The 12,547-nt window shown below is 40.7% G+C and overlaps 1 protein-coding gene across 4 annotated transcripts in view; it reads left to right on the top strand.

Annotated features, from left to right (window-relative positions):
* Nucleotides 1-12,547, top strand: part of FILIP1 (filamin A interacting protein 1) — a 113,084-nt gene that overhangs the window by 36,975 nt on the left and 63,562 nt on the right. For all 4 annotated transcript variants that reach the window (XM_054821302.1, XM_054821305.1, XM_054821304.1 and 1 more), the window contains one exon: nucleotides 7,987-8,265. In XM_054821302.1, coding sequence (XP_054677277.1) covers nucleotides 7,993-8,265 — 273 coding nt within the window. In that variant the 5' untranslated portion in view covers nucleotides 7,987-7,992. The remainder of the gene's footprint in view (nucleotides 1-7,986; nucleotides 8,266-12,547) is intronic.

The raw sequence follows: 12,547 nt of genomic DNA, 5'->3' as shown, positions 1-12,547 counted from the left end.
GGGCTGGAAACAGATGAATGGGAACCAACCTGCTCCCATGCCTCCCAGTTCAGCTGAAATGTGCTAGAAAGGCTGCACCGCAGGGAGTTAGCACAGTTGCCACCTACCCTGCTCCTGGCCAGTCCCTTTCAGCCACATAGCCACTCCGCAGAATAAATATCTAAACCCTCGTCAGACCTAGCGGCATGTTTGTCTAGTGGTGTCAGCTACTTGAGCTGTCTCTTCTCTATGACTCCTGTTTGTACTTTCTGGCAGCTGGGAAGCACAGTAATCAAAACATGGTAGAGTGATATATAAAAGTTTATTTTTTTGACTGAATGATGATCTAATAGCTTATCATTCCTCATACCTCATGCATCCAAGATGTTTTTCCAGATGAAGCCTGGGAAACATGAATTTTTGTGAAACAAGTCTATGTTACTCCTTAGTTGGTCAGCATGCATTCCTCAAGTAAAAGTATTCCAGCTGAAACCACAAGTTTTCCTGAAAATGACAAAATTAATGGAATAATACCAGCATAAACTCTGTTCTTTGTAAATCTGTGCCATAATTTAGCCAGAGAAGAGTTTATCTTGGAATTAAGAAAATGGTGTTAAAGCAGTATAAATCTGCCTTAATGGTGACTGGGTTTCCTCTTTTAGTTTTGTGAAATCCTTTTCTGCTTTCACGCAGATTATACCTATTCAGAACAGCATCCGGATATGGAATTTTCAGAAATCTTTTTCTTTTCTTCTTGAGGATTCACTTATGCTTATTCCTCTTATTTCTTTTTTCAAGCAAAGAAACTATTGTTGATATAATCCTCGGTGAATATAATCCATGTGCTACTATGCTCCGCCGTTATAAGAATCAATTTTAGAAGCTATAAAATAAATCTTTGATAAAGCAAAAAGGCTTTGCTGATTCCTGTGCTGTACCTCAACAAGCATGTCTGCTATAACTTTGCTACTTTTCTACACTATTTGCAAGCAGCATAAAAAGAAAAGTTCTTTTCACCAAAATAGATTAGGGGATAATGAGATAGCAGTGACTTGATAGAAGAAAATAATGTGTCCTGCACTGCATTTTTGTCCAATACACTTAACAGTGACAAATTCACCTTCTTTCTCATAATTAAAAAGATTCAAGTTTCTTCCATCGATGAGACTCCACATATGTACGATATGACAAAATGAGGGAGACACCGTGACACCCCTCCACCACAGGACAATATCTTCTTCCCGCACGGGCTCCTCCGAGCAATGCCATGGCCTCTCCCTCTCACTCGAGCGCAGGCAGCGGGCGCAGTCCAGGGACCAGCCCGGTCTGCTGCAGCTGGCAAAGGGCTGACAGGGTGGGAGGGAGCCCACCGAGCAGCACTCCTAATGCAGGTGGTGCAAACCCCGCTACGGGGGCCGCGTCCACAGGATGACGTGAGCATTTCTTCTTCCGCGCCTGAGGCTCAGCACGTGTGCTTGGGCGTTGCTCCTCCTAACACCTGTATAACAAATGCTTTTCTAGTGCAGCAAGCAGACCAGGTGAAAGAACGAAGGCAGTAGTGGTGTTATGAAGCTAGACTAGCCACAAGTCCTCTCCTAGTCTGTATGAGATTTGCAGCTCTGTGGCTTAGTTGTTCAGGCTGTTTACTGAGTAGAGAATTGTCCTGATTCATAAAGTATCCGTCCCTCCGTGCCAATGCTTCAACAACAAGGGCAAGCAGCTAACGCATGCTCTCACAAAAGCACACAGGTAATGTATAATACTGTCAGAAGGAACAAAGACCTTTCCTTGTTTGCTCTTGCAGATAACTCGTGATGCATATGAGGGCAAGAGATCGGGGGAGGGTTAGAGAGCACACTGGATTAGTGCTCTAGGCATGAATGTTTAGAAATTCAGGAAACTCCGGAATTGCTAAGGGTAGATATTTGTTCTGCTCTTCATTGTATTAGTCATTTGGTTTAGCACTCTCTTCTGACCAGTATGACTGAAACAAACACTGGAGTCATCTGCAAAAGCAAACCCAAGAATGAGGTCTGCGTTCCCTTGGCATGGTGTTGTTCGGCTATCACACAGTGCGGAGTCTGACACATGTCTGCTTCATGCAGCATCCAAGTTCATCTGGGCAGCATTGCTCAGCACGTGCCTCTGCACAATGCGGCCATCAATTCCTACCTGGTCCTATGACAACCTCTTGGTAGTGTAATTCCTTTTTATTTCTTCAAGTCAGACAAAACAATAATAATGAACATTTTCAGAGTCCAGGAAAACAGCCTGGAATAGCTAATAATAAGGAATAACTGATAATAAAACTAACAATTTTAATCAGTCTCTGAGGTGGTGTGAACACTTGCATCTCTACATGTTTGTCCTGTGAAAGCCACACCGCTGAGGCCATGTCGCCTTAGTTCCGGCTATCCAGATCTCTTGGGGCTAAAGCCATCCATCCCCATCTGGGGTGGTCCTTGCTGAGGACTTCTAAGCCAACAAGGTGAATTTGGTGTCCCTATCTTCCTCTCTTCCTGACATCTGAGAAGGTGTCATCTTTTTTTTGTATTTTTTGTTTGGTGGTTTTTTATTGGTATCTACTACTTGCAGATACAGACTGATACTGTTTAAAAAAATTTCCGGCTCTCCTCCTCATTTATGGGGTGGTTTAGATCTGATGGAGGTTTTATATGATTTAGTATCCATTTTGAGTATATTTTAACTTCTTTTTCACTCCTGGTGCTACACATTGATCGGTAATCACTGGGCAGAGATTTGGCTTGCTCAGTGCCTGAGTTCTCAGCAATCTCCCCCGTGTACCAGGCGTTTTCTGCACAGTGCTCGGCTCCACTCAAATGCCTGCGCAGCGCAGCCTCTGAAAGATACGGTTCCCCATCGTACAGTTCCCAGTGCCACAGCTGAGAAACAGTTCCAGTTCTGGCTCACTAATAACCCAAGTGCACCGACCCTACAACACATTGTTAGCCTGTCAGAAACCCAGCACTTCCATGTGATATCTTAATTGGTTAGATCTACAATTGAACTCCAGACTACAAATTTATAGCCAAAGGCAACAACCATATCATGGCTGTAAATCAACTTGTGTGTGTGTTATAACATCATCATCATCATCATCACTATTATTATTATTTTTATTATTATTATTATTATAGGGGAAAGCACTATAGAGCCAAAATCAGCATGTCCAATTAGCAGGAGGGACTACACATTAATTCAAAGAACCCTTTTGCATTATCTGATTCTGATAGCACTAGTAACAGAGCCTAATCTAACCTGTCATTTCAAGAGCTGTAGGGAGAACAAATTGCTGTCGACTGGGGAAAGATTTGGAACGGCATGCAGCCTGTCCTCTCCTGACATCCTACTCAGCAAATTCCTCACAGATTTCCTCCTGATGTCAGTAAAACTAACATAAAGGTTATTTCATAAAATCTTATATGGATTGCTAACTTGTGAAAATCGAAGGACCCATGCCCAGAACAACAATACAGGCTCAAGTAAATAATCATAGCATTTGTCCTTTGTGCTTAAAGCTTAACAAACGAGTGTAACAGAGGAGAGGCTGAAGAGTTCCCATGCCAAGTACCAATGCTGTGAGCACATCTTGAAATGAGTAGCCAATAAATGTCGAAATCAAGGTGACTGATCATATAAAGACTTCTTGTTTGACTGGAGACTGTTTGGAAAGGTTTCCAGTTTAATATGCAATATGATAAGGGTTGGAAAAAAAACCCCAGTAGAGTTAAATATTAAATGCTAAAGTCATTATAAATCATACCAGCTATTTCTTCAGGGAACACAATCCCTTCAGCAGATCAGGAATGCTGTAAGATATAGAGACATGATCAGGGCAGACAGCAGGAGGACATTTGTTACCAGTGTTAGACTGGCACTGTCCCCAGAATCGGTTTTGGAACCCTGGTGAAACAACAGACAGGCAAAGTTTGGGGATTTTGGTATTTGCATACCGCAATAATGTCATGCAACTGGTCAGAAACTTTTCCTTTTTATCATGATGCCATCAGAAATACAGACGGATGTCCAAAATGATAATACTAAGCACTCCTTTCCAGCACACAGTATTTCAGCCAAGATCACTAGTATGTTCTGGCTACTTCACGCTGCTCTAATTAAAACTCCGTCATCCTTACAGCTGCTTTGTATTCCTAGAGCACTGCACAACAGCTGGATCATGCCGTTGACTTTGGCCCTTAAACTCCTTGGAAATTACTGTGTGAATATCAAAACTTTGGCCCTTTCTGTCACCATTTAAGCTTGAGTTCACCTGCATCTCTGGCTTCAGCACACAACACTTCTGCATTTGGATAACACGTTGGAAAAGTATCAAAATCATAACTGAAGACAGAGTAGGTGTTAGTGTTACACTGATTTTGGCAGGCTTTTACACAAAGAAGGGCTGCTAGGGGCAATGTCCCTGAGAGTGACAGACCGTCTGCCACACTTACGGTGATGTAAGACTTGCTGCAAAATAAATCTACAAGTGCTAAAGAAATTTTAAAAAAGGCTAAGTTTTACTTCCTTTAGTGATGATCGTATTCTAATTAGCTAGTTGATACAAAACTCCAGATCAATTGGTTAAGCCATTCTGCTGCTGTATGAATGAATTAAAAAAAAAAACAAAAAACTGCATTTGTTCTTTGTGGACCTATATTGATTTACATCAAGTAAAAGCACACTTTAAACATGCATTCCTTATTTCTCTGTCAGCATGCTTATAAACCTATAGTCAACTACTCAGTCTTTACATGGCTTCACGAATTGTTATCATCTCAGCTCCCACGTGGACAGATGGATCAAAGTGGCTGTCTTGAGTTATGATGTGACAGGGTGACACACCACCTTTCGTAAAGTATAACATATTCAGTTAAGTGCATCTGGTTGATTATGCAATGCTTGGGGTAGATGATGTGTCTCAACTAGTCATGAGTTAAATTTAAAATTAATTGTGCACCTTCAGGTCTAACAGTTGAGTCATCTTACTACAGAGAAATCACTAACACAGCATGTTACTAAGCAGAATACGCTGTAATGTAATAATCTGTTTTCCACTGGAAAACATATGTAGGACAGACTTGCAATATTTATTCTTAAAACATGTAGGATGTTCTAGAGCCATGAAGCCATTCACTGTAAGCCATGAAAAATAGGTTTGGTTTAGAGATGAAAGTGGCTGGAGGCTATGACCCACAGGGACTCAGAAGGAAACACTTAGAAAATAGAGACAGATTGAATCCCAAGTGCTCTCTCCTGAGAGGAAGCACGGTTGGAAAGTTTAAAACCCATTAAAGTTAAACAAATTGAAAAGCCCTATCTGAGAGGAAACATAGTACAATGTTTATTTTTCCATTACAAACCTGAGACCTAAAAGATTTCCTGAGGTTCTCAGGTATTGTTCATGCTTATAATGGAGATCTGTTTTTAGAAAGCGTAATTCGTGTGTTTAATCCAAACTGTTTGATGAAAAACACACTGCATAAGCATTCAGGAAGTTAAAGGCCATTGTATACCTGTATCACATATTGTTTGGATAGGAGCAGACCTAAAATGCAAGGAATCTCATTGTGAAACTCTCTCACTCGAAAACATTGGGTCTAATTCTCACTCCATTTATGCTGCTGGACGAATGCCACTGAATTAATGAAGTTAAGACTCGAGTAACCAATGATAATAAAAAGACAATCTTTCTGCAGAGTGTGAAACTACCAAAATGCAAGTCTAATGTGAGTGAGAGATTTATAACACTGGCCTGAGTCAAGTAAGTAGCAATCTGCAGCAGGCCCGGTGTAACACTAGCCAAGCTGATTAGTCAATGTATTTTAGGTTTTGCCCCATCACTAGTGAATTGCTGCTGAGATCCTTATCAGAAAAGTGTGTGATGTTGGTGACATTGAGAAGCATCTGTTTGACTAATGAACAAGCTGCAGACTAAATCCAGAGATGAATTTAAGTGAGAGGGAAGATTTGGAAGCAGTGAAATATTATTCATTAGATTTATTTAAAAACTGGGCAAGTTTCAGACATACAGACCCTTCTTCGGCTTTCTGAAGTCTGTTCAAACTGAAGTTGATCTAAAGCAAGATATTCCTCTGTGCAGATCTTGCTTTCTAGTATTCTTAGACTATCTTGGGTAAACAGGATTTAAGTAAAAAATTAAGGTACCAGAAAATATGACCATATACAAAAGTAAATTGGAGTAAGGCAACATGAACTCCTGATGGTTTTCCTTGTCTGTTATACAAGCAATTTCAAGCAGGATGAAGAATATCTAATTTTTAGGAGACCAACTTACTTTTTACATCTGTGTTGGGCTCTGAACCAAGCCTAATTTCACTATTGCCTTTGTATTGTTATGACAAATACCTTGATTACAAATAACAATCAAGGTCTTCCACAGTTACACACAGAAAATAATTACAAAGACCTACTTCAACATAACATAGGAAGGTGTCAGGATAGCAAGGTGACAGGATAGCAATATGGGTCCATATATAAAAATGTCTGAGTATCCCATGCAGATCTGTTTAATAATGATAAGTAATGAGATACACACTGATGAACCCATCCTGTTTGCCATTGTGACACAGGACAAGACTTTACAGGGTAAATGGGATTTTAAGGGCTAGCAACCTCCCTGGCCAATCTACAGGGTCAAGGAGGAAGAAAGGAAAGAGATGTTAATAGGTTAAGACAACAGACAGGCAGATTAAGCTAATTTTAGTTGAAAGTGTTGTGTGGATGACAACTTGAAAAGGCCTGATGGGTAAGAAAGAGAAGAACTGTGAAAAGATTTGAAGACAAAGGCAATTGGTTTAATTTGATATAGCCGAATGGCATTCAGCAGAGGGATCAGAGAAGACTGTTTGATGAGGATGATACGCAGGAAGGATGATTTTCACAGCTATGTTTCGTGTGACACCAAGGCTATGTTACTTGTAAACTAAAGAGTCCCAGGGCACCCATTCTGTCCCTGGGGTCAAATAGCACAATCCAGCCATGCTCGTACTACTGAACTCTCCGGAACAGGGTGGCTGCATCTGGACCCCACCTGGGTTAATTCCTGAATTGTGCCCAGGAACTGGTTGGGAGAGTGGTAGTTAGCCTGGACCACAAGTGTGCCAAGGAATGTGCTAAAAATTTAGCAATACAGTAGGTCAAGTGCCAGAGCTCTGGAACGTTTGTTGTCACTGTTTAACTTCCTGGGATACACATAGTCTAAGAGCACAGGGTAGATGCTTAAGGGGACAGAGATGTGAGCATTCAGTAACCATGACCTGACATTTTGGAGAAACCCTGAATCTTCTGGAAGGACTGCGTTGGTCTTGCACATTTACCTCTTAGAGGTTTCATGACCTCTGTGCTCTTTTTTCAAGCTTCTTTTCAACTTCCCTGTATGGCACTTACTGTCTAATAATCTCACATGGTATTTAGCTTAAGATGGAATTTACCACTTGATTTAGTCTGCATTTTCCATTTTTCTTGGTTACCTGCAATAAAACCATTGCTTCACTCAGGGAAACTATAGAGTGACCTTTGTTTGTCATGGATTGTCACTCCACATTGCATTTCTGTCTCTCAAGTAAACCTTGTGTTAAAATAAGATCTACTTAACCTGCTTTGTTATGTAGTGATAAATTGTGAGTAATCAAAATGTTCACTGAAGGAAAAGGAACACTGGAAAATGTTCTTTATCATTTTCCTACATAACTTTTTAGTTCCATACATTTAAACTCATATCAGCATCTTGGCATGCTGAGAAAGATGGTTACCTTTACTTTAGGACTCTGTTAAATTTATTATTAATATCCTGGATTCACTGTCTGCCACACACAGAGTTGTTGAAATGGTTGAGCTTTCTCTTGAGCATGACACTGTTTTTCAGTTTTTAGAAGAGTGTTGTTCTTCCAAAAGGCAGTATTTCCACTGTGGCTTTTTGTAAGTAATTTTGTTTATAAATGCATCTTTATGTTTGTTTCTTTCTAGGTAGGGATGAGATCCCGAAACCAAGGTGGAGAAAGCTCGTCTAACGGGCACTTCTCCAGTTCCAAGCCTGTCATCAGCCATGCAGAGAATGAAAAACTTCAGGAGGATGCCAAGAAAAAGAACAAACCTCATCGGAAGGAAGATGAGGTCATGGTTTCAGCAACTGTCAAACGGCACTCAAAATCATCTGGACCTACTGAACGAAAGAACAAGAAGTCCATAGAGCTTTCTAAAGAGGACTTGATAAAACTCCTCAGTATAATGGAAGGAGAACTACAGGTAAATTAAACATCTTTTAAACTATATTTTCTAGCTACCTATATATTTTTATGTTGTCCAAAAAGCATAGGGCTCAGCTGACAGGGACATGCAAATTTAAGGCAAAGGACCATAAGGAGAGAACGGTGGTAGCTGGTATTTAACAGGATAGTCGTAGTTTTAAGTACTACTTTATTTACCATCTCTATCTGCAGCTACCAAAGCAAAAGAAATTATAAACACTGGTCAGAACTGACGAAGAAAGGGAGATCTCCAGGTCTCAAACACTTAAAAAGAGGCAGAAAACAACCACAGGGGAATCAGTTCGGGCCGGGGGGGGGGGGGGTGGGGTGGGGGGGTAGGCTAGGGGGAGTGGAAAGACAAGCAAATATAGTGAGTGTAATTACAATTGCTAATGCAAATATTCAAGAGACATATCTGCAAGTCAGCAATACTGAAAAAGTATTAAGATGGCCCCTGGACCTTCTGCATATTCAGATATTGCGCAGGGCTGAGCCAAGGCTCTGCCTGGCCTCCAGTGCTCTGCACATTCCCCGCCTGGCAAAGACGCGTGAGCTTTATTTCTTGGAGCAGCGCTCGCTTGAAAGTTTTCTCAGTTGTCCCGGTTTGCATGTTTATTCAGCCCAGTAGTAAGTCCTTGATGGCAGACAGCCTGATTTTGTGCTTAACTCATCCCCCAAAACGTCCATCCAGTTTTGAGGATTCTCTGTAATGCGAATAAATCATTGAGCTCTCAGGAGTGTCAGCCTTCAGGGAATTTCGAAATAAAGAGCTCAAACGTGGTATGTCAAAAAGTCACTATGAAGACTTCTGACTTTTCAAAACTTATCTCCTTTTGCAGTAAGACTGCCTGACAAATTTATACGCTCTTTTGTTTGCACTTCAGTGATATTTTTCACTGAACCTATGGACACGCAGAAAAAACCTGCCCAACCTGTGTGAAAACATTTTGTCTCAATTCCTTTATTCTAGTTAACCATCATTATTTAGCATTTCATATAAGGCTTTTCTTTTTCCCACATCCATAACATTTTTACTTTCATTTTGGACTTGTTACCATCTTATCTGATTACAAGAAGCAATTGTTTTGTTAATTTCTTTGGTATAGGAGTCACTTGAGTTGCACCATTACCACAACTCTGAGATTCCATCTCATTAATTATCATTAACTATCACTCTTCCTGTACATAATTCACCTTCAGTTTGTCAGAAAGCACTTTCAAGTTGCAGGCAATATGCTTTCAAACTAAATCATTTTGTCATAAAGACAGAGAATGGTCATTTTGCAGTGAAAAACTGTGGAAAAAAGCAAGAAAATCTGTTGAATGCAATTTTGCAAAGGAAAAAAAAATTATCATTACAGAACAGTATCCATTTTTATAGTGCTTTGTTTTACTTTGTACAAAAACTTGTATATGTCATTTCCTAAAAGACGGAGCCAGCATGCAGCTTCAGTGCTGAATAGAGCCAAACCTCATTAGAAATGTATCATGCTCATGTTGTGCAGAAAGATGTACCCTAAAGTCACCTTTGCGGTCTGGAAAGGGGAGGCAAAGAAAGTCACTGATGTTTCCTGGGTGGCAATAAATGTGGTCTTTACTCTTACCTCTGAGTAATTCTCCTGTTCAATACACGGAAATGTGGCTCTTCACCGTAGTCTTTTACTTTAAAGTTAAACCTTTAAAGGACTGCCCATGTTCTCATTGTCCCTGTAGGAACAGTGGGGATAGCTGCCATCTGCGCTGTAGTGTGGGCTAAAAATCCTCACCAAGATGATACTCCCATTGTCCTGAACAATATTTTTAGGGTTAGTTATACATACAGACCCCACCCTGAGATGTTAGGCTCTGCTAAAGCTTCCCAGCATCATGAGAGGATTGTGAGGACAACCACGCTCGCAGCCATAGAGTGCATCTTTTCTTCTGCTCTTTACTGCCAGGCAGGGAAGAGAATCATTATTCTTTTAAATCTATAGAAGTTTTTAATTTCATTTAAACACACCCCCCCCCGTTTTGGTTTATTTACCTGGTACCTGTGTTGAACCGTTACTGAAGTGGGCAAGCTACAGCACTTTGGCTTGAGATGAGAGCCTGGCTTTGACGCTACAAACGAAGATGAGCCAAGGAAGACTCCAGCCAAAGTAAATACTCTTGTATTACCTCCTGGCTGTCACAGTGACCTAATGCACTGAGTCATTTCGTGGCTTTTCATTTTCAGATCTGTTCGGACATCTCTGGTGGCTGGCTGGCATTTTGTTGGACTGACGAATCAGACTGTGGGTTTATTTTGAAGCCATTTCAATACTGGCAAAGCAAACATTATATAGGCATATGTAAAAAAATTTTGTTTTGAGAATAACAGCTGGGTGTACCTGTAGGAAGATCTGATATTTTTTGAAGAACAAAATGGGATAAAATACCATGACTGTTTACTCAGCAGCCATGAGCAAGGGGGATCTTATGCCTGCACTGCCAAATGCAGAGCAGGGTGATGCTACCTTGTAAACCCCAAACAGCGAGCTCAGCCACGGGAAGTAATCTGGCCATGACAACCACGGGGTCAGCAGGGTAAACTGGTAATGTATATATATGCTTCATGTGCTTAGTTCCCTATTCACGTAATCTAACAACATAGCAAACGTAGACACATGCCACGTTGCTGTTGGTATCAATTTTGAGTCCTTACTTTGGGACTTGACCTCCCAGCTCTTCATTTTGAAGGTGAACGTGCCCGTAAACCATGGAGACATGCCCTAGCAGTGATGTTTATGTCTTCATTTTTTTGTCATTGGTTTGGGTTTTTTTGTTTTGTTTTTGGGGGGTTTTTTGTTTGTTTGGAGGTTTTGGTTTTTTTTATTATAATGACCTCAGGTAGCTTGCATGTGCCTTAGCTTCCAGGGCCGAGTTGGACTCAGCTCTGCCTGTCGTCAGATTTCCTGGCTGGGCACTGTGCAGTTACTGAATTAGAGAAGGAAAGGTTTTCATAAACGGCTGAGGTCACCATAGCCTAGGCCTTATTTTGTAAGAAAACAAAAGGGGAGAAAAAGTATACAGAAGCTGCGGCGATGAAAATGTATCCCAATATACATGGTAGGAGAGCTCTTAAGTACAACCTCTCTGAAGGATAGTGGGAAACGAATGAACTGATGACAGGGATTGATTTTAAAGGCTTTATAGCTCTGTGGAGTGTCTTTTCTCTGTGAGATCTCACTGCTCATATAAAAAAACAGTGATTACATTGTCTTTAAACATATATTGAATGTAAAGTGGGCAAAAAATCCATAAATTATTTCTTCCTATACCTGGGGAAAAAAATTCTGATTTTTAAATACTGTGAAACTGATTTGAAAAGAAAACTTCAAACACCAGTAGAATAAATTGGACCATGAAGGCATGGCATTAATTTGCCTGGTTGTTACAGTGATTTCAGTCAAACCAGCATGTGAATATTATTAATTACAGAGCAACACAGGCATCTTTACAATGATGATATAATAACATCTTTACTATGATGATATAATCCTATCTGTGGTTCACAGGTTTTTGTCCAATGGCCTGTGTATTTGTCCTGGCAGGAATATGTTCCCTGTACACTGTCTCAGCAGCAGCCATTAATCTCCAGCAATACCAACACTGATTTTCAACATTTCCTGATTAGGGGCCCAAAAGGAAATGAGGAGCAGTATTCATACATGTTTACCATTCACTCTTCTATTGCATGTTTGGAAAAACCCCCGACAATAATACAAGTACATTTACGAAGACAGCACCCCACTACAAATCACTGGGTTTATCAAGAAAAATAACTACTTAGCCAGGTTCTGTGCCTATTGCCAGATGACAATTTAAGCATGGGAGACAGGTTCCTGTATTTCACACCAATTTAAATAGGAGCCACTTTTCCACTCAAGGTCTTTATTATAGCCAGTGTTTTACTGTGTTTCTCCAGTGCAGAAATGGCATTCATCCCCTGCAGCTCAGCCACCCGTTCCTGTCGAGGCCCCTTGCACACTTTAGGGCTGAGGGAAATGTTTTCTGAGAGCCTGGCATTGTGGAGGAGCAGAGCTCTGCTCCTTAGAGCTGGGCAACCATGGGGTGTAAACGAAATATATGTTAAGGTATCAGCGGTACGTTTCCTCGGTTGCAGGCCTGAGGATGTGGATGGGCAATATGTGAAATGTGATGTCTTGGAGAACAGTATTTATAATATACAAGCTATATATAGATTAATCATAAACCACAATTCCTGAGAAGTCTTCAGACTTCCAAATGGTCTAATGTAA

This window comes from Grus americana, chromosome 3 (genome assembly GCF_028858705.1).
Source record: "Grus americana isolate bGruAme1 chromosome 3, bGruAme1.mat, whole genome shotgun sequence".
In the NCBI taxonomy this organism is placed as follows: Eukaryota; Metazoa; Chordata; class Aves; order Gruiformes; family Gruidae; genus Grus; species Grus americana.
Note: the sequence above shows the minus strand (reverse complement) of the source record. Positions and strands in the feature narration are given on the sequence as shown.